General features: G+C 40.7%; 1 protein-coding gene across 2 annotated transcripts in view; it reads left to right on the top strand.

Moving 5' to 3' along the window:
- The window catches only part of dip2ba (disco-interacting protein 2 homolog Ba), a 58,070-nt gene extending 34,869 nt beyond the window's left edge, over positions 1-23,201 (top strand). Inside the window, exons 10-39 of one of the 2 annotated variants that reach the window (XM_051949131.1) lie at positions 31-141; positions 1,332-1,455; positions 1,721-1,830; positions 2,228-2,330; positions 2,583-2,647; positions 2,734-2,827; positions 3,068-3,187; positions 3,309-3,423; positions 4,241-4,380; positions 4,528-4,664; positions 5,067-5,147; positions 5,847-5,974; positions 6,222-6,336; positions 6,504-6,705; positions 6,797-6,909; positions 7,887-7,910; positions 9,909-9,989; positions 10,153-10,276; positions 10,373-10,494; positions 11,758-11,869; positions 12,886-12,995; positions 14,780-14,910; positions 15,005-15,173; positions 16,224-16,394; positions 17,015-17,076; positions 17,174-17,231; positions 17,332-17,406; positions 17,546-17,720; positions 19,031-19,154; positions 19,249-23,201. In XM_051949131.1, coding sequence (XP_051805091.1) covers positions 31-141; positions 1,332-1,455; positions 1,721-1,830; positions 2,228-2,330; positions 2,583-2,647; positions 2,734-2,827; positions 3,068-3,187; positions 3,309-3,423; positions 4,241-4,380; positions 4,528-4,664; positions 5,067-5,147; positions 5,847-5,974; positions 6,222-6,336; positions 6,504-6,705; positions 6,797-6,909; positions 7,887-7,910; positions 9,909-9,989; positions 10,153-10,276; positions 10,373-10,494; positions 11,758-11,869; positions 12,886-12,995; positions 14,780-14,910; positions 15,005-15,173; positions 16,224-16,394; positions 17,015-17,076; positions 17,174-17,231; positions 17,332-17,406; positions 17,546-17,720; positions 19,031-19,154; positions 19,249-19,501 — 3,549 coding nt within the window. In that variant the 3' untranslated portion in view covers positions 19,502-23,201. The remainder of the gene's footprint in view (positions 1-30; positions 142-1,331; positions 1,456-1,720; positions 1,831-2,227; positions 2,331-2,582; positions 2,648-2,733; positions 2,828-3,067; positions 3,188-3,308; positions 3,424-4,240; positions 4,381-4,527; positions 4,665-5,066; positions 5,148-5,846; positions 5,975-6,221; positions 6,337-6,503; positions 6,706-6,796; positions 6,910-7,886; positions 7,911-9,908; positions 9,990-10,152; positions 10,277-10,372; positions 10,495-11,757; positions 11,870-12,885; positions 12,996-14,779; positions 14,911-15,004; positions 15,174-16,223; positions 16,395-17,014; positions 17,077-17,173; positions 17,232-17,331; positions 17,407-17,545; positions 17,721-19,030; positions 19,155-19,248) is intronic. The other variant, XM_051949132.1, reaches the window with a different exon arrangement.
- The last annotated feature ends 979 nt before the right edge of the window (positions 23,202-24,180 follow it).

Below are 24,180 nucleotides of genomic sequence, written 5' to 3'. Positions count from 1 at the left end.
GACATTAAAATACATTTTTGTGCTTCTCAGGTGGCGTTGGTGTATCCAAACAGTGACCCAGGCATGTTCTGGGTGGCTTTTTATGGCTGTCTGTTAGCTGAAGTCATCCCTGTGCCCATTGAGGTGCCGCTGTCACGACAGGTAACGAAATAGAATTATGCAAACAAACCTACTAATGCTTTTTAGATGTTTTTTTTATATAGTTGAGCAACTGCTTTAATAATCATTCCATGAAGACCACTCAATGCCAAGCATGTCCCTGTAGTCTTCACTGCGTATATGACATTTAGAGCGTAATGGCTCATTGCTCCCATGGCCATCCAAACATATTTATTTACATCAGGAGTGTCAAACTCATTCTAGTTCAGGGGCTAAATTCAGTCCAATTTCACCTCAAGTGGACCGGACCAGTAAAATCACAGCAGAATAACCTATACATATCCACAACTCCACATTTTATTTGCTTTGTTTTGGTGCGTAAATGTACGTTCTGAAAATGTTCACATTTAAGGAATTATCTTTTTACAAAACATTATGAACAACCTGAAATTTCTTCCAAAAAATAAATTCAATTTCAACAACATTTTGCCTCAGTTTATCATTTACGCATTACAACGTCCAGATCAGAGTGTCTACAAAGGAACAAAACATCTAGTCACAGGTATCTGGAACTGAACGATGTAGTATTTTACTTAATGATCAAAGTCAGACAAAAAAACATAAAAAAACATGACAAAATATTACAAAATAAATCACAGGAAATGCGATAAATGACATAAAACAAAACAAAAAAAGAGTCAAAAATTAGACAAAAAAGATACAAAATAACAAAGAAGTAGGCAAACAGCACACGTGAGACAAAACGACAAAAATGATGAACAAAACAACGAATAAAGCTAAACAAAATGACAAAAATAAGACAAGAAACACAAGCGAGACAAAAAGGAAACACAAAACAACAAAAATGAGAAACAAAAGGACAAAAACATGAAACAAACTACAAAAAAGACAAAAAGAAGACAAAATATTTCAAAAATGAGACACAAAATGACAGAACAATGAACAATGCAGTATTTTACTTTATAATCAAAACAACTTGTCATGGTCTTGAAATTATTTTAAATTGATAGCTTTACAAATTTACAATTTGCAGTTAATATCTTCTGTAATTTTCACACTTTACAAAATCGTTTATGGGCTGCATGTTTGACACCTCTGGTTTACATGAAGATCAATTTATTGATAGAGTGTATGTATGTTTTTTTAATTGTCACAGTTTTGTATAGAAGCCCCTACCTGTTACTTTTCTGACCGTTGTCTCTCTTCATTAGGATGCAGGCAGCCAGCAGATTGGCTTCCTACTGGGCAGCTGTGGTGTGAGTTTGGCGCTGACCAGTGAGGTGTGTCTCAAAGGGCTGCCCAAGACACCAAATGGAGAAATCATCCAGTTCAAAGGTCAGCAAGATTAAACTGTGTCGGTCTCAGTCTCTTAGGAGGCCATTAGACGGGCTCATGAAAAGAAATACACAATCTGATGTTCAGAGGTGGATGAGGAGCGTCATGCTCACTCTGCTTGTCTAGTATCGACTGTTCAGCTTTGGCCTTTAAACCGGGAGGTTGTATTGTGAAAACTGTCGATTTCGTACACCTCTTAATTAGTCCAGTCAAACACACTTCCTGTATTCTTGCTGTCGGCTAAATTGTGTTTTGTGTTCTCCAGGATGGCCAAGGATGAGATGGGTGGTGACAGATACCAAGTACCTGACCAAACCATCCAAAGACTGGCAGCCTCACATCCCCACTGCCAACACAGACACCGCCTACATCGAGGTTCAGAGATTAATGCATTTCTAATTTGGTTATCGCAGGAATTTTTATTGATTTTTACAGATAATATATAAATAGCTGTAGCACTTAGGTTTCTCCATCGCTGCCACAAATCTGTTGAAGTCTGTCTAATTGTCAGTGTCTTCATAGTCCAGCTTCTATGGTTTTTATTATGCATGTGTTTTATTTTTTAACTGTTAGACTAATGAAAGATTTACTTCTGTTTGTAGCATGTTATTTTGAATTAATATTATAGATCTCATTTTTAGGCCTTTCTTTGTTTTATGAAAATGTTTGAAATGCCTCTTTTAGTCGTATGCTATGTATTTCTGTCTAAAATATATTATTGATCGTTTTGGTTTTGTTTCTGAGTTGTGTGCTCTGTTCTCTCCCACTGAAGTACAAAGCCAGTAAGGAGGGAACAGTGATGGGAGTCGCTGTGTCCAAGATCTCCATGCTGACCCACTGTCAAGCCCTGACACAAGCCTGTAACTACTGTGAAGGTCAGAGCTCAGCCCTTGATGCGACATAGTCATCACTTACTTCTTCTGCCCTTACTTTTTGATAAAATGTACAAGTTTAACTGTAATTGCTCTTGAGATGTGCTACACAATGTTTTTTAAAATATATATTCTCACGCTACTCTGCTCAGAGAAAGACATTCGGAAACATACTGCATCAAAACCTTAGAGAATATTTGCTGAAGATCATAATTTTTGATGAACCCGTGTTTTCTTGTGTGTTTTCTGTCTTAGGCGAGACTCTAGTCAATGTGTTGGACTGCAAGAAGGATATGGGCTTGTGGCACGGCGTCTTGACGGTGAGAACGGATGAAACTCTGTGCCCTTCAGGACTTTGCTATGACGCACAGTGTGACATTGACAATGTGTATTTTTTCCCTCGCAGAGTGTCATGAACAGAATTCACACCATTACCGTGCCATATGCTGTCATGAAAGCCTGTCCCATGTCCTGGGTGCAGAGGGTCCACATTCACAAAGGTGCAGCCAAATGTCCAATCTTACTTTTATAGTCCATTAATTGTATAGTTTTCCATTTGTTTGCTCAGTTTAAATTTATCTATATATGTATTACTGATTATAGATCAAGTAGAAATGATTATGACCTCTACAAGACCACCAAGTCTTACCACAAGGTCACTATGGCAAACTAAGATGTATGCTCAAGGGATGAAACAAACGATACGTTACTGTGCTATATATAACATGTTCCTCTCGTAGCACGTGTGGCCTTGGTGAAGTGCCGTGACCTCCACTGGGCCATGATGGCCCACAAGGACCAGAAGGACACCAACTTGTCCTCTATCCGTATGCTAATAGTGGCTGATGGAGCCAACCCATGTGAGTCACTCATTCCCCTCCACAAACGCCTAACGGTCATTAAAGAATCTTCAGTCGTGAGTCTCAACTACAGTATTTCTGTAATGTTTTGTTAATGTTTTCATCCATTGTTTGCCGTCAGGGTCCGTGTCGTCGTGTGACGCCTTCCTGAATGTGTTCCAGTCTCATGGTCTGAAGCCTGAGGTCATTTGTCCTTGTGCCACCTCTCCTGAGGCTCTGACTGTGGCCATTCGCAGGTACCACGGTTACATTCTCACATGTTCTGGAAAGAGACACTTTCATACTGACAAACACGTGTGGTTTGCAGGTGATACCCCTTTGTAGTAACCCTTGAATTCTGTAATAGCCAAGTGGTTAATACTCAGTACTGTAGGTGCATATGCCTTTCCAGATTTGAGTCCTTGCTGCTGCTCTACTTTCTTGTCCACATTTCCTGTCTCTCTTAACTGCAACTGTCAAATAAAAGGCTTAAAATGCACAACAAATAATCTTTAAAATGAGTGTTTCTTGCAGTAATGATTACCCAACTAGAAAAGGAAGATTGTCAAAGACAGACCAAATGAATGGAACAAAGACAGATTAACAGATCGACTTGTGGTTTTGACACCAGCTGGCATGACTTTTGCTCTTGCTCAACATTACACAGATAAAAGATTAACCTGAAACATTTTCACTCCTAAGCGGGTAAATCAGTGTTGTAAGCATTATGTTAAGTAAGGTGCAGTTTTCCTAAAGCCACCAATCATTTTCTGTCATGCTCAGTTTGAAGACACTCCTTGAAAAATGTTGAAACCGCTGCACTGACATGCTGAGACTTTATTTTGTGCATCAGCAGAACAACAGTATGTTACTTTCTCACAATATCACTCCCTTTTTTCACTTTAAGTAAAAGTTTCTCTGCAAGAACAGGAATAAAATTACATTAAATCTATTAAAAAACAATATTTTAAACAGAATGTGCATTGAAGGTGTATAGTGTGGATCATAAGTAATACAATATACGATCTAGAATACATAATAATTAGAACTGCATCAATTTTACCTCCTCTGCAGACCTGGAGCACGAGGAGCTCCACTCCCAGCCAGGGCCATCCTGTCCATGGGCGGTCTCAGTCATGGGGTGATCAGGGTGAACACAGAAGACAAGAACTCTGCTCTCACTGTGCAGGATGTGGGCCACATCATGCCTGGAGGTTAGCCACCGCGCTTTGTTTTAATTGGCAGCGTCGAACTGCAGCAGCGGCCTCATTTCCCATCCATTCTTTGTTTATCATCTTTATCAGAATTCAGCAACTTAAAAGCACGTGTTGTTAATGTGGTGACCTGTTGGTGTGTTTCAGCACTGATGTGCATCGTGAAACCAGACGGGCCTCCTCAGCTGTGCAAGACCGATGAGATTGGAGAGATTGTGATCAACTCTCGAGCTGGAGGAACAATGTACTACGGCCTGCCGGGGGTCACCAAAAACACATTTGAGGTCTGTCAGACAGCCGTGTTTAGTGTTGCTGGTGTGCTAATCGCAGCTTTGCCTCAATGTTTTCTTCTAGAACAGCTGAGCAGAGTCTAACGCATAATATGGTCAAATTATTGGTGTGAAGCAACACATACAATTTCCACCAGTTTGCAAATTACACACCGCCTCTGTATGATGTGTGTCTGGATCTGCTCTAGTTTTCTTTAACCTCGCACAACATGAGAGGAATTTACAGATGGGTGGGTGGGAATCCACTAGATGGAGCCACGTAATTGCATTGTGTTCACTCATTCATGTAAATGTAATCTCCTAACAATGCTTTTTTTGTTTGTTTTAGAATCCAGTGTCAGAGTGAATTTTGCTCCACTGCATGTATTTGAATCCAATCTCTCTGCTCATTTGTAGGTTATACCTGTGAACCAAGCTGGAGCTCCCATTGGAGAAATTCCTTTCAGTCGGACCGGTTTACTCGGATTTGTGGGACCGGTAAGGGACACAATCACAGTAACAGTAGTTAGAATGCTGCTGAAATGGCTGAGGTAGTAGAAGTAAAGTCAGGTTTGCAAATTGGAGTAAACGGAGAAACCTCAAATCAGTATTTGGTGTTTAACTGTCTGAACAAATGACAGTTTTGGTGTGTTTTGCTCCTGTCACATTTTTATTTTTCAGTGTAGGCTGATTTTTCACTACAATATAAAGTCCTGCACCTTCACAGAAATAGCACAACCACGGCTAGACATAAAGAGAACTCCAAAATGTCTTATGTGCCTTATAAGTCAAAATGTAGTTTTGGTTTGTTTTACAAAAATGAAGTAAAAAACCTGAACGAAAAAAATGCTGGCTCTAAATATTATAGACAACACATGTGCTTTATGTAACCACAGCTTGCAGTACAGTTCAGCTGCAAAGTCCCTGAAATTCCTGCTGTGGCAGGAAAATTTATTGTTTTTTTTACAGAATGTGTTCTTTGCAAATGTTATATTTTAGGCAATTATTAATGTGGCATATAAGATAAAGTAATTAATAATATCTACATTTTTAGCATAAATTTGGTGGCTTTTCTGACAAAACTGAAACTCAGAAATGATTAGTTCAAGACTAAAGTATTTCCACTGTACAGTATTTGTCAAACAGAGGTGGTTCTACTTGAATTTGTTTGCTGAGCTAAATGTCTTTTCTCTGCAGGGGAGTCTGGTGTTTGTTGTGGGGAAGATCGAGGGGCTCCTGATGGTTAGCAGCCGACGGCATAATGCTGACGACCTGGTGGCCACCGCGCTGGCAGTGGAGCCTGTCAAAACAGTTTACAGAGGGAGGTGAGATACTGGCTGGTCCCTGTGAGACGGCGTGAAGATTCACTGCTCTGTGTGTCACAATGTCCCCTCATAAGAGTACTGAGATGCACAATGGGAAGGAAAATTCCAGCAATAAATGTACCCATTCCAGTAGTAATATTTTATTGGTAGCTGCGAAAATTTGTTCCAGTGCATCACCTGTAATTTAAAAAAAATCCCTTTTGTATCTAGTGTGTTTGTGCTCACTCTCCTGCTGTCATCCACGCAGGATTGCTGTGTTCTCGGTGACAGTGTTTTATGATGAGAGAATAGTGATTGTGGCAGAGCAAAGGCCTGATGCCAGTGAAGAAGACAGCTTCCAGTGGATGAGTCGAGTACTGCAGGTAAATCATACTCCTTCCTTTTATGTCTTTAGTTGTGTTTGAAAGTGCTCTATGCATGTCAGAATCAGGATGGATAACATACAGCCTTTACTTATGAGGGAATGTGATGTACTGTGTTCATTTCATGCTCATTAAATTATGTGACTTGATGTGTTTTTCCTCTGCAGGCCATCGACAGCATCCACCAGGTCGGCCTGTACTGCCTCGCCCTCGTCCCAGCCAACACCCTCCCAAAGACGCCACTCGGGGGAATCCACATCTGTGAAACCAAGCAGAACTTTCTGGAGGGGAACCTGCACCCCTGCAACATCCTCATGTGCCCTCACACCTGTGTTACAAACATGCCCAAGCCCCGGCAGAAGCAGCCAGGTAGGTCGTCTTAGACAGCGTCCGCTCAGACCTTTATACTGTATAAAATCATCTGTTGCTGTAAAGATGACTCTGATTCTGATCTGCTCAGTGGACGTCGGTCCAGCTTCGATGCTGGTCGGCAACCTGGTGGCGGGAAAACGGATCGCCCAGGCAACAGGCAGAGAGCTGGGTGTGGTGGAGGACCAGGATCTCATTCGCAAGGTACTGCCACACAGACCCAAACACACTTTGACCAGACTTACCTGTTCTCTGACTCTTAATAATGGACGTAGCATCTTTCAGCCTGATGTCGGGAAAATGGACCATTCTCTATTAGGGACTATTTGAATAATTTTATTTGTATGACTTTGAATTGTAAATCTTTAACATAATCTATGTCTATGATGACATCATTAACACCAACAAAGAAAAATTATAGTTTTAGCCTTTTTACTGTTGCTATTTTTAACAGTCTAAACTTCAACCCTTTTAAACTCTTACATTTTTTGCTTCTGTCACATTTTACTCACTCTGGGCTCATTTTTTACTGCAATATAAAATTCTGCACCTCTGTGGAAACAGCACAACCAGAGCTAGAAGTAGACAGAACTCTAAAATGCCTTCAAAGCAGTATGACAGAGCAACTAATTAATTCCTGGTTGTGCGGAGATGCTCGGATTTTTTGGTGAAAATTTTTAAATGGTGAATTTAAATAGAATTTGAAGCTTCAGTTTGGTTGGGTTACCAGACTACATGCCACAGATGGGTAGTTCAAGGAGTGTCAGAAAGTTTAATGGTTCTCTCTGTTTTTACAATTTCTGTCTCTGATGAATGTTGTAATTTTGGTGATTTTTTTTTTTTTTTTAATTTGACTTTCAAATTGGCTGTGGGTTTGGAGTTCAGGGCGTTAATTAAGAGTAACTGGATGACAAATATTTAGTTGTTAATTATTTAGACGAATGAAACTGTCATTTACGTTTTATAGACAAAAGAAGTCACTTAATTGAGACAGTAATTGGAGCATCCATTCATTCAACTAAGTACATCATATCAGATACACAGCGGATCAAGTGAAACGGAAAGATAAACTGTGAATGTGTTTGCTGATGAAGATGATCTGTCAGGGAAAATGGATGCTGATGTCTTCTCCTAAACCTCTGTTGTTGTTCTGCCTTTACTTTGCTTGGGTTGGGCTTTAGCTCTGTATGTGGCCCACCATGATGGTAAGGCTCTAGTCTGGCCCCCACCCGTCCTTGCTTATGCTGCTTCTGTCAGTCACGTGTGCTTTCGCAGCCGTGAGCGTCTGACAGCCACCGGCGAACAGCTTGGCCCAACAACGGGACTGTCCAAGCCGCCTCCTGAGCCAGCAGGGGTCCACACACTTAAACTAACACGCTGGAATAAATTAGAAATGAAGGTCTGGGTCAATATATAATTGCAGGACTTTTTGTAACATAGTTGACAGGTATCATTGTCGATGTTTTTGCTGTTATCAGGCAAATCAACATGCCCGCCTGTAACCAAACAGCACATGGCATTTTTACACAAAGATTCTTCTAAATATTATATGAACAACTGAGTAAAATTGGAAATTATTTATAAATATATTGCAGTAAACCTGTTGACATGCCATAAATACACACTTGACTCACACACTACTTTATATTAAATAACTCAGAAAGCCTTGGAGTCTTTTCTTCAGGAGGAAATGACATCATGTGGAGCAGGTCATGTGATCTGGAATTAACACACTTCATTGAGAGGTGTTTTTGTAATGGGGAACTTAGTTGAAAGTGATTTCTAGGACACAGATACAATTTATTTTCCATCTAAAATTTGATATACTGCCAAAAAAGAAATATCTGTAATGATTATCTCAACTTAATAAAAAGAACACAATCAAAACAATTTTTGAATAATCTAATTTATTTTTGTTTAGCTATTGAACGCCATTACTTTTTAAAATTTTAATAAAAATGTATGCCAGCTATATCCCATGGACTTCAAAAGTCCCTCAGTTATATATTGACCCGTCTACATTTAACAGTGTCGTATTTAATAGACTCTCACATCACATTTTAAGATGGGAGTTGGCCAGCAGCCTGTTAGCTTTGCCAAGGCAAAAGGTCAGCAGTAAATTAAATGACATTCATCTACTCTAAGTGAGTGGAAGTTTCTGGTGGAAGTACAAATCAGTGCTTTATAATCAGCCTCCTTGTGTCTGTGACTGCAGAGCACCACTTAGATGCATTATAGCTCGTTACAAACACAGAAAGTGTTGATTAGGAGAGTTTTCGTGTGCACCTCTGCTCGCTGTGTTCACTGTGACGCTCCCACGTGTAGCATGGCTTGATGCGTGGTTCAGGGCAGCTGGTCTGCATGATGCGATTCCTGATTCATTGTTGACTAGAGCACAACGTGTTGTCTGACTGAGAGAGTGGGTGGCACAAAGGATGGCTCCGACAAGTGATTTTAATACGGCCGGCAACGTGACACTGCTCAGTATACTGTTTGTATGTCTGAAGACTACGGTGGCGTTAACTTTATCTGTGTGTATTTTTTTTGTCAACGTTCTGCCTCATGTTCACTTGGCTTCTACCTGTAATGGAACTTTGCTTTCACGTCCTGTCCTGTTCTGTCCAGTGTGCCGACTGGTCGCTCAGCTTTTTGACACCACAGATCAAGAACCCAGTGACTCATTTAAACTGTTGTTACCTTGGAAACTACTTATTTAGGAAACAGCACTCTGAGGCCGTAATGTGTAGCAGAAACTTTTTGTCAAAGCTGATCAAAATCGCCATGACACAGAGCTTGTTAGTTTTTGACAGCGGCTCCAATTCGCCTCCTACCAGGTGCAGATGGTCTCAGCATGACCCTTCACTTGGCCATAAAACACTCTCTGGACACTCCTGAGCTCATATTGTGTGCTTGTGAGTGTCAAAAGCGTCACAGAAAATCTTTGACGCTCTTTAAATGTTTCCTGTTCTCTGTACCGGTCTGTTTGAAATCAGCCGATCTGTCACTGACAGAAGTGTCTATTTTTAGCTGTCGGTTGGTTGGTTGATATGACTGTTTGCTAGCCAGCTTTGAAGTGTTTATATCTGTCTATTATTTGCATACAGTGATTTTTTTTAAAAATTGTGCAGCAAAATATTAAATTGTGTAATTTATTCCACCTTCGATGTTTAAGTAATGACACGTTCTCTTCTGTGACTTTTCAGCACCAGTTCTTGTCTGAAGCTCTGCAGTTTAGAGCCCAAACCGACCCCGACCATGTTCTGTACGTGCTGCTCAATGCAAAGGTAGATCAAACACAGACACACAAAGACACACGGATCAATTAGAATCAAGACACACACATAACTCTTCCTTATACCTTAATAATGGTTACCACGTTGCTACTAGGAATGGTGATCCATTTTGTGGTGTGTGAGTTCAGCTGTACTTCCACTGTTTCTCCTCTAGGGGGTAGCAGTGTGCACGGCCACCTGCGCTCAGCTTCACAAGAGAGCAGAGAAAATCACAGCGACCTTAATGGAGAGAGGAGGCCTCAACACAGGAGACAACGTGGTGCTGCTTTATCCCCCAGGTGAGCACACAGATACAAACACCCCACATTATGAGAGATGGATGTCTTGCTTTTTTCTCACTTGCTTTTTCTCCTACCCGTCCCCTCCCTGTTCAGGTATCGACCTGATTGCTGCCTTCTATGGCTGCCTCTATGCGGGCGTCATCCCTGTGACAGTGAGGCCGCCACACCCACAGAACCTGGCTGCTACCCTCCCCACTGTCCGCATGATCATCGATGTGAGTACATTCCACCGTTACGGTAACGTTTTCTGTTTGGAAGTGTTTTTATTGTAGCGTTTCCTCGTCCTAGTAGAATATATTTTAGAATTATTGAGCCCTCTGCATCCAAAACAGCTTCTGGGCATTTTCTTTGCTCCTGACACAGTTTTACTCACTGTGGACTCATTTTTCAGTGCCACATAAAACCCTGAACCTCTGTGGAAACAACACAACCATGGCAAGAAGCTGCAACAACTCATACATGTCTTTTGTGTTCTGTGACCCCATTATAATGCCATAAATCATAAAAAGTTGCTTTTTTTCATTATTTAATTTAAAAAAGGAAATATTTACCTGGATGTAACATGCATAAGTGACCCCAAGTGTTACCGATCCTGGGGAAAATGGTACTGTTCTGTACTATCTAGATTTTTAAATTGTTTCCATACTTTTCTACCATCTGCTCTGTTTAAACAAAACCTGCATTTCGATTGAAAAGTACCTACATTTTTGTCACTTGCAATTGGTAGCAGCTGATAATGTTTTTAATGTTTGCACAGATTTTTTTGTTCTTTTTAGGATGTGATTAGAACAGCAAACAGCAGACATTTAATTTTTGCCAAATGCCAAAGTGATTTTAATTAAATATCAAAATTTTAAGCTTAGATTCAGCAACATTTTCTAACACAATAACTTCTCAAAGACAGCTGGAGAGTTCAAGATCTCATGTTTTTTTATGTTTTTATGGTTTCTAGCTCTGATAAATGTTATAAATTTGTCATTTTTAAACATAATTTCCCTTTTGGGGTTTAGGGGGTTATGTAGAATATGTGGTGCTCTATTCGGTTTTGCATTTATTTAATCTTCTCTGTATAGGATCAGTGCACCTAAAGCGAGCATATTTTGGTGAACATTGTAGATTTAATATAGTTTTGCAGTATCCGTTAAAAGCACAATTAGCCTTGAAATTCATTACCAAACATTACCTAGCTTTAATTATGCTTCATAAACCTTCAAATCAATGCAAGCCTTTTACTTTTTTCAGTGCTTTGAGCGATCTGTTATAAATAATGTCTTAACGTCTTAAATGAAGTGAAATACTGCAGCTGTTGACCCCTGTAACTGATTTCCCTGGAGAAAAGCAAATAAAATCGAACTTTACCTCAAGGATCAATGAAGTATCAATAATTGCATGCTTTTTGTTTGAATGGCACTCTGTATGGAGGATGTTTACCAGAGGCTACCATTAAAGCACAGTGCTTTGTTTGTTGTGTGTCACAGGTGAGCAAAGCAGCCTGCATCCTCACCACTCAGCCTCTGATGAGGATCCTCAGGTCCAGGGAGGCTGCTGCCAGCGTCAACGTCAAAACGTGGCCCACCATCATTGACACAGGTGCTGGACTTTGTTGAGATCTGTGTAGAAAGTGAAGTGAAGCAGCTGAATCCATTTCTTTCAAGCCTTGTGATGTGTGCTTTATCTTCTTTATGACACAGTTCTGGATGCAAACAGATTTAGCTCAAAAAGGTGTTCCTCTTTTGGCCACAAGGTGTCCTGTTTGCTCTTTGACAAACTCAAACCTGTTGGGGAAACTTAATGCATCCAAATCAAAGCCTGCTGTCTCATTCCAAATACAGTGGTCCATCGTCTATCACAGGGGTTACATTCCAGACCCTCCGCGATAGGTGAAAATACACAAAGTAGTGTTATTTATATATATATTTTAAAGATTTATAAACCCTCCCCATGCTCTGACAAGCACTTCCTGTGCTCTTAAACACTTTCTACGCTCTTAAACCTCCATAAAATACATATAAAATTCTATATGGGTTCTCACCAGTGAATATGCTATAAGTTAAATGATGAAGATCATAGCTGTGCAGTACTGATGACGATGCACAGTGAGAATGGACGAGGCCAGATGCTGGACGCTGCTGCACACGGGAGACGGAGGAGACTGATGCTACGGTCGCTAATGTTTTCAGTATTATTTTTTATATTTTTAATATTGTTTTCAATTTTTCAGGCTAGAAAATGCTCATTTTACCGCAAAAATAATTAAAATAATAAATACATGAATACATACACCACAATATAAAATACAATTTAAAAGTCCACGATACAGTGAAAACACGAAAATTAAACCGTATATGGAGACGGACCACTGTATGTTCAACAAACATTTAGTCATTCAAAAAAAAACAAACTTCAATTCCTGACTTTTGCACAAACACACAAAATTGTAGCTTTTGTCGGTGCATTTGCGTCCGTCCTCCCATTCAACAAACCCCTGAACAATTATCAGGTTGCACTTTATTCCTGACAGCAACAGTAACAGTAAGACAGTGGAAGTATGTGATTTATTTTGTCCAGTAATGAAATAACACAAATCCACGTCCCTCTTCTCACAGATGATCTCCCCAGAAAGCGGCCTCCACACATCTATAAACCTCCTACGGCTGAGATGCTGGCCTACCTGGACTTCAGTGTGTCCACCACAGGCATGCTGACTGGAGTCAAGGTACGGTGCTTCCACACATCTTTTATGTTCTAAAAGAAGCAGATCAGGTTTGATTCATTAAAAATGTCAAATCTTCTGCTAGAGGGAATTAAAGCACCCTCTTATTTGGCACTAGAAGGTGGTTATGTTCATCTGCTGAAAAAGTTTCTCTGCTCACCATTATTATCCCCCGCCTCCACGAAGTGGAAAAGGGGGATATAGGTTTGGCCTCCGTCCATCCGTCCGTCCGAGATGAAGGGGACAGCTTTTCTCGGAAACTATTACAGCTAGGATTACGAAATTTAGTGTGTAGCTTCACACCATGGACACCTTGATCGAGTTCGAAAATGAGACCTGTGCGATAATATTTAACAGAGTTATGGCCCTTTATCACTATCTTGAATATAGACTCATAGACATCACATGTGGCGGGGGATATTGATGACCATGTCGTCTTTTTTGAGTTTAACCCTCAGAACCCTAAGCACTTTCTGTTTTGTTCGATTTTCACTCACTGTGGGCTCATTTTTCACTGCAACATAAAGTCCTGCACCTCTGTGGAAACAGGAGAGAAAACTGGGATGTCTTCTGTGCAGCATGACACACATATTAATGACATGAATCATAAAAAAACATAAAAAATGAAAGTTGAATTCACACAACTGTTGGTCACAGCTGAGTCACTCGTGGCTTTCCGGTTGTGACGAGGAGCACTGAATTTTTAGCTGTTTACAGAATCTGTTTACACCAAACAGTTTGTTTATGAATGAGACGTGTACGATGAAGGGATTCTGAGCACGATCTTCCAGACAAACCAAAAGTCACACATAATTAGTTCATAGACTGTAAGAAAGTTCCAAATACGTCGATTCTCCTTATTTATTTATTTATTCATGTACAGTTTAAAAATAAAACATGTCTTGAATCCTGCCGACCAGAGTTTGGGGTTCAGCGGGTCCAGAAATATGTGATGAGCAGAATTTTGTGACACCTCAACACAAACAGGATGTGATTTTGAACTTCCAGCACACTTGCACTGAAAACAGACTGTCAGTAAAGTGGAGGACATCTTAAAGTTAACTTTTGAAATGAAAAAGAGTATTTTGATATTCATAGATCTTAAGATTTTTCATTGAGGTAATAGTTGTTTTTTTTTGTTAGAGGACTAATAGTGGAATGTATTTCTATATCTTGAACCGTGTTCGGTGAGGACTTTCAGGTAAATAAAAGTTGTACTGATGAACTGAAGGTTAGTGAATCAGTTTTAGCCAGAAAGAAGGTCGTTGTGCTTTAAAGGGCGATCATGAAATACTGGAATTCAACATTTCAACCCTTCAGATTTATTGGAGGACATAAGACTTTTTCACTTTTGTGACATTTTTCAAAATTTGTAATTTTCATCATGAATTTTAAGGTCAATGAAGTCACCTTATTTGGTTCCTTGCCCATTAGTGATGATTAAAAAAACATTCCAAGAAATGCATATATCATCACATAGCACAACTACTCAACTGTAAAATGTGAGTTTCATCAAGTAACCATGGTTAGTTTTGACCGCAAGTATTTAAGAGGACCAGAAGTCTTTTTCCAACTTCAGAGAAAAGAGAAAGTTTGATCCGTTCCAGGCCTCTGCTGATTGGTCAAATGCTGCGATGTGACGTAGAGTGGTCTTCGCTGATTGGCTGAGTGGAAACCACATGCTTCTCGCCCTCACTGAGAGGAGAGAGCAATACCGTATTTAATGAGTTACCAAATGTGATCACTTGTCTGATGAAGGGTTAAGAGTTTCTTCAAATTTTCTTCAGATGTCTCATGCTGCAGTCAGCACTCTGTGCCGCTCCATCAAGCTGCAGTGTGAACTCTACTCGTCACGCCAAATAGCCATCTGCCTGGACCCTTACTGTGGCCTGGGCTTCGTCCTGTGGTGCCTCTCCAGGTAATTCAAACACACACTGAATATCATTTTTCATATTGCGTGTGGCTCCTGTAAATTGTCCTGTTGCTGCAGCGAGTGTTTTGTTTGTTTGCAGTGTTTACTCAGGTCACCAGTCCATCCTTATTCCTCCCCTGGAGCTGGAGAGTTCGCTGCCTCTGTGGCTGAGCACGCTCAGTCAGTACAAGATCAGAGACACCTTCTGCTCGTACTCCGTCATGGAGCTCTGCACCAAAGGCCTGGGAACCCAGACCGAGATGCTGAAGGTCACAATCACACTCACACAACATGCCACATGTGGTTCCCCTTTAAAATGAAACTGCTTCTCACAGGAATCATTGCTGCTGAGAAGGTGACTAATAAACACCTGTGTGATGGTTTTAAAATGATTGTGTTGTTAAAGGTGCAATTAGAACAGTGAAGTTAGGCTGTAATTATTCAGTAATTGTGACAGGTTTTCAACAGAGTGAAACATTTTGCATTTCTTTATGTAATTGACAGACTCTTTAAAGCACCAGTTCACAAACTTTTTAGCTTCTGACACCCAAAAATAAACAGTGCCAGAGACTCATGATGCCCACCGTCACTGGAAGTGGTTGAAAAATAAAAACATGTAGAGATTCACTAATAGGTCTGTCCAAACATGAGCACAGCAACACAAAATAACACAACACCCTAACAACTGTATTATTAATTTATAGTAGTTTAATATGGATTGATTTGATCTGAGGAGACATCAGAGTGAACCATCTAGACTAGTAGCAGAATACATCAAAGTTAAGCCGGAGTACAAACGTACTGATGAACTGTTCAGTAGCTTGGAGGAGCCTCATGTGACGTCTCTGTAAATGTGTGTAATCAGCAGCAGATTGCAAACATCGTTGCTGTCTTTCCTCCACATAATGAGATGGGTGGGCAGTGTGTCCATTCTGGGTTCAACCAGACACTCAAACATCATCATCCACATTTAATTACAATATGTATTTGATGTATTGATTTCTGGATATCATCAAACCCTGCCACAGTAAATCATGACCCCTTGGGAGATCCCAGCCCTCACTTTGGGAACCACAAAGACATAAAATAATACTTAGATTAGAAGAAAAACATACAGAGCATTTTATATTTATGCTGCAGAGAAAGGTCATGTGGCAGATGATTTGAGGACTTGGTGAATGGACTGAACGTGTTTACAACATGTGAAAGTTTACATCTGTTTGTAGTCATAAATATGGTATTTTATAGCCTAAAATCTTTGCTTATTCTGAGTCCATGTTTACGTCAAGAGTGACTAACCTTTAGCGGTGCGTCTCCAGGCTCGGGGTCTGAATCTGTCGTGTGTTCGGAGCTGTGTGGTGATAGCAGAGGAGCGTCCTCGCCTGTCCCTCACGCAGTCCTTCTCCAAACTCTTCAAGGACCTCGGCTTGTCGTCACGCGCCGTCAGCACCGCCTTCGGCTCCAGGGTCAACCTGGCCATCTGCCTGCAGGTGGGTCTCACCGGGAACTGTCTTAAATGTGAACTTTAATTTAAGCAATTTACTTTGTTCTGTTCACAAGAAGTGTTTCTCCATTTTACCCTTAAAGGTTCCATATGGTGAAAATCGTTTTTTCTTGTGTTTTGCGGTTGTTATAAACTTGGAAGTGTAAAGAAACGTATGAAGATGTTTACGTCTGCTGTTCTTCAAGTCACAGCACAACTAGATACTGTCCCAGTTTTACAAGCCAAAGAAGATTTTACTGAACCGATACGTTCCAACTGAGGAAAGAACAGTCAAAGTTTGCAAAAGCTGGCTGTCCATCAGGTTTATTTCCTTTTTGGAGCCGTTTCTGCTAATTCAGAAATGTAAGGCGAGGTCCACTGTTTTACAGAGTTTTTTTCTTGAACACTGAAACAGCCTGTTTAGAACAAGGCTAAAGCCAGAGGTGTACGGTCATAAACAATCTGTGCAGTATTTTGAGCTGTCAAATTTAAAGACACATCCTATTAGAGCATGTGAGGCTTTCATTAACTTGCAGAAAAAGTCACAAAATGGGACCTGTAAGTCCTCCTGAATGAAGGTTTTTCAGGTTCAGTCCAGTGTGGTTGTTTTTCTCTCTGTCTCTCCAGGGCACTGCTGGACCAGATCCCTCCACCGTCTACGTTGACATGAAGTCTCTCCGTCACGACAGGTAAGAGTTTTCTAAAGCCGCACAGAGGTCACAAACGTGCTGCGTCGGTCAGATGGAACACGCTGATTGACGGGTCGTCTTTTCCTGTGTCCCTCAGGGTGAGGTTAGTGGAACGAGGAGCGCCACAGAGTCTTCCTCTCATGGAGTCGGGCACTGTAAGTATTGGTTATTGACGAGTGAAATTCACTGTTACCACAGAACCAGACAGGAAATAGAAGTGGTTTTGTTATTCTAAAAGCTACACTCTCTTCTTAGATCCTACCGGGAGTGAGGGTCATCATAGTCAACCCAGAAACCAGAGGCCCGCTGGGAGACTCACACCTGGGGGAGGTAAGTCTGCAGAGAGGATCATGGGATAATGTCTTCTTTTTTCTTCTTCATTTTTGTGTTAAGGGTTCACACTTCTATATTCATTTGCCTTTTAGTGTCAGGTTTTCGCCGTCCTTCATATTTTTGTGTCTTTGTGCAGATCTGGGTGAACAGCCCTCACAGCGCCAGCGGCTACTACACCATCTATGGAGAGGAGAGCCTGCAGGCGGATCATTTCAACACCAGACTCAGCTTCGGGGAGCCTCACACTCTGTGGGCCAGGACGGGCTACCTGGGCTTCATCAAGAGAACCGAGCTGCTGGATGCAAGTGGAGGTGAGAGGATATTTGAACAAGCTTTCTGTCTTTTCTGTTTGTAAATATGATTTTGACAGGACTGTGGAACATGGATTAAATCCTCTGCCACTCTGTCTATATCTAATTTATTATGGCAGCTTTGAATATCTTTATAAACTGGTCAGGTCGCCCTCCATTCATACCCGGCGGCTTCACCACTGGTTTCACTTTGTTTACGAATCAAAACAAGACTCCTCTCTACCTGTCCTCTCTTCTTCACCTCACCCATAATTCATTTCATACTAGGTCTAGTGAACACATCAAGCTCATCATTCCTGGTACTTCTACTATTTTTGGCCGTTACTCTTTTTGTTTTGCAGCAGCTAAAGACTGGAACACCTTACAAAACACCTTCAAACCTTCAACTTTGCCTCCACTCACCACCTATAAGCTTAAACTCCAACACATTGTAGTTGACTGCTGATCATTTCAGACTTTACTTACACACACTTCCTACACATTTTTTCACTCACATACATATGTTCCCATGCGTCTTACTTGTTTACTTTTGTTCTTTGTTCTGTTTATATGTCCATTTGTGTCTTTGTTCCTGCTGGTGCCTCTTGACCAGGTCATGTTTGCAAAAGAGAACTGGTTCTCAAACATTTTTACCTGGTAAAATAAAGGTCAAGTAAATAAACAAAATAAAACTGACATATAGTGTTAACGTTTCTGTGTATCAACAATAAAATTTGATACACAGAAACAAAATGTATATCAAATAAATACCAGAGAAACAAACATCATTACGTTGTTGGTTGCAAAAATCCAGTACATTCATAAATAAGTCTCTCATTCTTTCATTCAACCTGTATTTAAACTCCTAATACTTCTCATTTACAACATAGAAGAAGACGAGACTAGTGAGGGAGGCCACCAAGACACCTATGACTCCTCTGAAGGAGCCTCAGTGGCTGAGATTGTACAGACTGTTCATACAACAACTTTTGCCTGTTCTTCACCTGTCAAAGCTTTATGAGAGTCACAAAGAGGAAGCTACTGATGAAAAAAGCTCAGAAAATCTTGAATTGAATTCACCAGAAGGTATATGGGAAACTCCAGATCAAACGGAAGAGGGTTGTTTGGTCTGATAAGATGAAAACTGAAACAAAAGAGTCTTTTTGGGTAAATTCTTGTCAAAAAATGATTAAACTGACCATGATTTAATGCTGAAAGGAAGTAAAAGGGGAACATGATATAGACACTGCAGATACCAGAGTATTAATGGGATAGCAAAATATCTGAAAGTAGCCACACAACTATAAATATTCCTGTTCTTTTTGCCACAGATCGCCATGATGCCTTGTTTGTGGTGGGCTCCCTTGATGAAACGTTGGAGCTGAGGGGTTTGCGTTATCACCCCATCGACATCGAGACGTCCGTGTCCCGAGCCCACCGCAGCATCGCAGAGAGGTGAGCTTCTTCACTCCGTTTATCATGTGTGTAGCGTAGATGTGTTCATTACGGCGCTCAACAGTAACAGAAAACTGAATTCTCCGCTCCGCAGTGCTGTGTTTACATGGACCAACCTGCTGGTGGTGGTGGCGGAGCTGAGCGGCTCGGAGCAGGAAGCCTTGGACCTGGTGCCCCTGGTCACCAACGTGGTCCTGGAGGAGCACCACCTCATCGTGGGGGTGGTGGTCATCGTGGACCCCGGGGTGATCCCCATCAACTCCAGAGGAGAGAAGCAGAGGATGCATCTGCGAGACTCCTTCCTGGCAGACCAACTGGACCCCATCTACGTGGCCTACAACATGTGAACGTCTTCACCGAGCGACGCGGGAAACTGAGCCGGGCTCTGAGAACAGACGTGAGGGAGAAGGACTCGGGGTGTGAACGGTAGCGACCCCGACGTTGAAGCGCAGACACACCTTCAAGACACCAAACAGTGTGGGAACGCGAGAACAGCCCTGAAACAACAACGACGAAGACATGCTTCCCTCTCAGAAACTGCTCCTTCTTTGCTTCCACCTGTTCGATCGCTGCAGTCCACAGAGCTCTGCTGTGGAGGAAGATGTTTTCTCCTCTTGATGGTAGACATATCTGTCAGCCGGATGAAAGCTGATCTTCATCCTCTCCCACTCCTCCCTCATCAATTCATATTTTTAAAGACAATTTTCAATTACATCCTTTTACCGGAGAAAGAAAAACCTCCCCTCATTCCATTCCTTTGTTTATATCCTGAACCATTAATCTTTGTGTGCTTGTTTTGTTTTTTTGGTCGTTTTCGTTTTACCCCCTCTGATCCTGAAGGCGGGATGGCGCACTGGAGCTTCCCCCCCTTTGCACTTTACGTCCTCTTTCACCCCTGAGTTCACTTTCTGTCTCGCCTGCCTCAAGGGGACACCCCCCACGTCTGCTGCTTTCACAACAGCAAATCCACATCAGTATTAAAATTTTTAAAAATAGAAAAAGTGCCACCAGCAGGTGCAGCCCGCAGCGGCAGTCCTGACATGTCAGCTTCCTAGCAGGTGCACCGTGGCTTCTTTCACTTCTCGTCACATACTGTATCTGCCAGCAGACGAGGCGTCGGCGTTCACGTGCTCCACAATACAAAATGTCCGAAAAATACACTTGAATGGCCTGTTGGTGTGGGAAAAGAAAGACGAGCCTCCTACATGTACAAACTCTGATAGCAAATATGAAACAGATTCTTCATTTTCAGTGTGAGTAGGACAGTTAGGTAGTTCGTACGGTCGTGATAGTGCTAATAACCGATCTTTTTTTAAAGGCACCAATTGTTCAGAACAAGGTTTGAAGCTACGCCTGGTGTTTGGGTTGAAAAGGAAAAACTGTAGCAAGCCAAGCAGTCAGTGGGTTGGTTTTTCACTGCCTTTGCTGGATGTTTAACCACAGATTGTGCCTCCAGTGTGTTACTTTTAGAGTCACAGTGCTTCCATTTCTCAAATACGTAAATACTCAGTGTTCTATAAAACGCTGAGGATTGTTAAATAATATGAAAAACTACAGTAGCTATCTGTAGGTTTACTGATGTGCTGCACGGTGAACTTTTTGAACCCAGTTTGGAGCTGAAAATGACATCTGGCACTCCTTTTCTTGAAAGCATACAATATTGAAAAGGAGCATTTATTTTACTCCAATATAATTTCTGATCATTTCTACATTTAGATTAAATCTACAAATTAAGATAGCGCTCATAAGTTTACATGCACTGGCAGATTTAGTAAAATATGTTTCATTCTCCAATGAAAACATGAAGGATCAGAGGAAAAACAATTATATGACAATAAATAAGTTTGTCTGACTACTAACCCTAAATGAAAGAAACGTTTTTCCATCAAATGTATTTTCTAAATCAAAAAAAGGACAATATTTCACAAATGTTGCCAGCGTATGTAAACTTATGAGCACAATGGAGCCTCTGGCTATCATTTTGGGAATCTGGTTACAATAATTAACTAGCAAACAATATTTTTATCCAACTGGTGATTCTCTTTGAAACAGCAGCGTGTGTGTTTATCAACCTTCTGTACGTTTCTGTTTTTATCTCAGCTCTGTGACTCAGAAGTAATCCATCGCAGCCACAAACTGGTGTCGGCAGATTTAATCCTGACATATCTCTGAAACTCTGAAAACAGCAGTTGACAAAGAAAGTTTTCCTGAAGTCCTACGTGTGCTCAGACCTGGCGATTAACGCGTCGTAATAGAGTTTAGAGTCCTGCAACAAGTGGACCTTGAAATAATTTTTTTTTTTTGTCAAAAGCTGGTTTCACAGGACGACTCCGTTTCCAGGCTTTACCTGAGCTGCTAGCTTTCAGTCCGAGTGTCGTTTTCCCACCAGAAACCGAAGAACATCTTTCTCTTAATGCCGCAGTCGATTACGTAAATCATCAGAAGGCAAGTCGGTGCCTTTTATCGTTGTGACATTTATGATTTTGGAGTATCTAAAAAATGAGGAGAGAACTTTGCCTTACTAACCCTGTGGAGCTTCTGTGTATTTTAAAAAACAGTTCCACCAAATCAGACGCCAGGTTTGAACTAAAAACACGCTCATGTCACATGTTTTTAGAGGAAGGGGGGGGTGTCTTGTTTTTGTTTTTTTTTCTTTTAAGTTTGCGGTCATGCCTTTCTGATTTGAACATTAACGCCATTCCTTCTGAATGTCTTAACACTGAAAAAAATAAATTAGGAACAATCCGTAAGCAACCTGTGACTTAAAGAAAAAAAATCATCCTTTAAAAGAAAAAAGTACAATAAATGAGGGTAAAGATGTCTGTATACTGTATTTTAGAGGTCAGATACTGTATTACTGGTGTTCATGTGTACATGGAAATCAATTCTGTAGATAAAAACTTGACTGATCTTTCATACTTGACAGCATTTTTCTGCATTGTTAATTTAATCGTATCACATCACAAAAGACACAAAAAGGTTTCCGATTATTTGGGCAGGAACAATGTGCACTTTCCCAGTATCATTTTACGTGTGAGAGAGAGAGTGTGTGTCGGTGAGCGTGTGTGTGTGTGTGCTCAGTTTGATGGTGATATTTGGCTTTTATGGTGCAACAAGGTTCGTCTTTTGTAAGAAATTTATCCCAAAATATTGAACCATCTTTTTTTTTTTACTTCTTTTTTTAATGTCGCCTCCACTGTATTTTTACTCTCTCCATCCATGATTGGAATTTAATATATTTTGTAGGGGTTTCATCGATACTTTTCCTGATGTAATCTTTATTTGGAGCTGCACAACTTCTGCAAAACGGCTGCTTTGACTCTGAAGCGGCTCGACGTCGATAAACCACTTTTCACTCACGTGTGCGAGCCAGTAAGTTACTCATTAATAACGAAGAGAAGCCTCAGAGCTCCTCTGTGACAATTGCTTTGTCGCTACTGTTTCACTCCAATGAGTTTTAATAAAGTTTTATAATTTCATGTTGGCCTTCAAGCCTTTTCAATAGACACTGGTGCTATTCAATAAGGGAAGTTGCCAGGTTTTTTTCTTCTTTTCTGTCCTCCAATGTCATGAACAAAAAGGTTTCTTCCTGGATGCCCTTTTTGTGTGAAAATCGGTCGTTCTTTTTCCATGCCAACGTCTTTAAAGTTTTCGCTCTGTCCATTCTGAAACTAAAAATCTCTCAACAGGCAACTCGACACGGACAATGCAACCTGACATATCCACAAACAGCTCTGTCCGTTTGCGAAGTTGCGTTGAGAGGAACGGCGCGCCTACGTTTCAAACCTCCAAAGTTATTCTAAGCACAAAATGTACATGTGAGGTAAATGAAATTTGGATCTTTTCACACAAAATCGAAAATCTCAAGGGCCCACAATGTATACCTCAACAACTGTCTGTTCACTATGCATCGTCGAGCTGCAGCAAAGACATTCTGAACTAGTCAATGGTGCGATAACTTCTAACATGTCTTACTTGACAAAAACACTGTCACACTGTCATTGGATGTGTTTCATGTCAAATAAAAAAAATGCTTTGTCAGAGTTCCGTGCACGTTTTTACCTCATTTTTTCCTCTGGAAGCTTCAGGAATCTGCTGCTGCGTTACAGAAAACACAGATTGTTCCTTCCACCAGGTGTCAGTGTCTCTGCTTCATCTGGAAAATAAAGACAGATGTAGCTTCAGAAGGAGCTGTGACGTTGTTACGGTCTAGTTTTTAATCTACTTTCTGTCCAGAAACCGTTTAAATATTTACATCTAATGAAATAGGAAACATATTTCTGTAATGGTGCCAACAGATGACTCATTAACTGGAAAAAACAATCTAGAAATACTCCAGATTTTTGCATTTTTAGATCTTATTTACTACGATTCACGTGAAATCTAATGCAACCCGACAGAATAGCTTCCTAATACTTTATCCCCCCCATGAACTTACATTAGAGAGGCAAAATAATAGGAACATGTTTAAAAGTAATGCAGGCCACTCACTATCCAGTTCAACTATATTCCATTTTATTTATACAGAGCCAATTGACAACATATAGTCAATCCCAAAACTATTCTACTCCGAGCAAATTTTGACTTAGTTACTTCTAAATGTAAATAAAAGCTGAGAAATGATTTTTTCCACAATGATGCCTCTTGAACATCTTATTATCTTTTGGGGAACACCTGTGTTGTTTCCAATAATAAAAAAAAAAACTTGCTAGTTGAATAAAAGTAACTTTAGGTCAAAATTTGTCAAGGGTATGAATTATTTTGGGCTTGACTAAGTTATCTCAAGGCACTTTACATAGTAAGATAAAGGCCTTTTAATATATATTATTATTAAGAGAAACTCAACAAATCTCTTTGAATGCAGAAAAAGTCACCTTTAACATGAAGAAACCTCCGGCAGAACCAGCACAGGGAGGGCAGATCAGCCCTGACCTGCGGGGGTGAGGGTGAAAAAGGGAGAGAAATCAGACAAACAATGCATAACAGTGTCGTGTTACTAAAACACTGCGTGAGTTCAACTGCAGCT

Source organism: Acanthochromis polyacanthus, chromosome 6 (genome assembly GCF_021347895.1).
Source record: "Acanthochromis polyacanthus isolate Apoly-LR-REF ecotype Palm Island chromosome 6, KAUST_Apoly_ChrSc, whole genome shotgun sequence".
In the NCBI taxonomy this organism is placed as follows: domain Eukaryota; kingdom Metazoa; phylum Chordata; class Actinopteri; family Pomacentridae; genus Acanthochromis; species Acanthochromis polyacanthus.
This window is presented reverse-complemented; position numbering and strand designations above follow the sequence as displayed.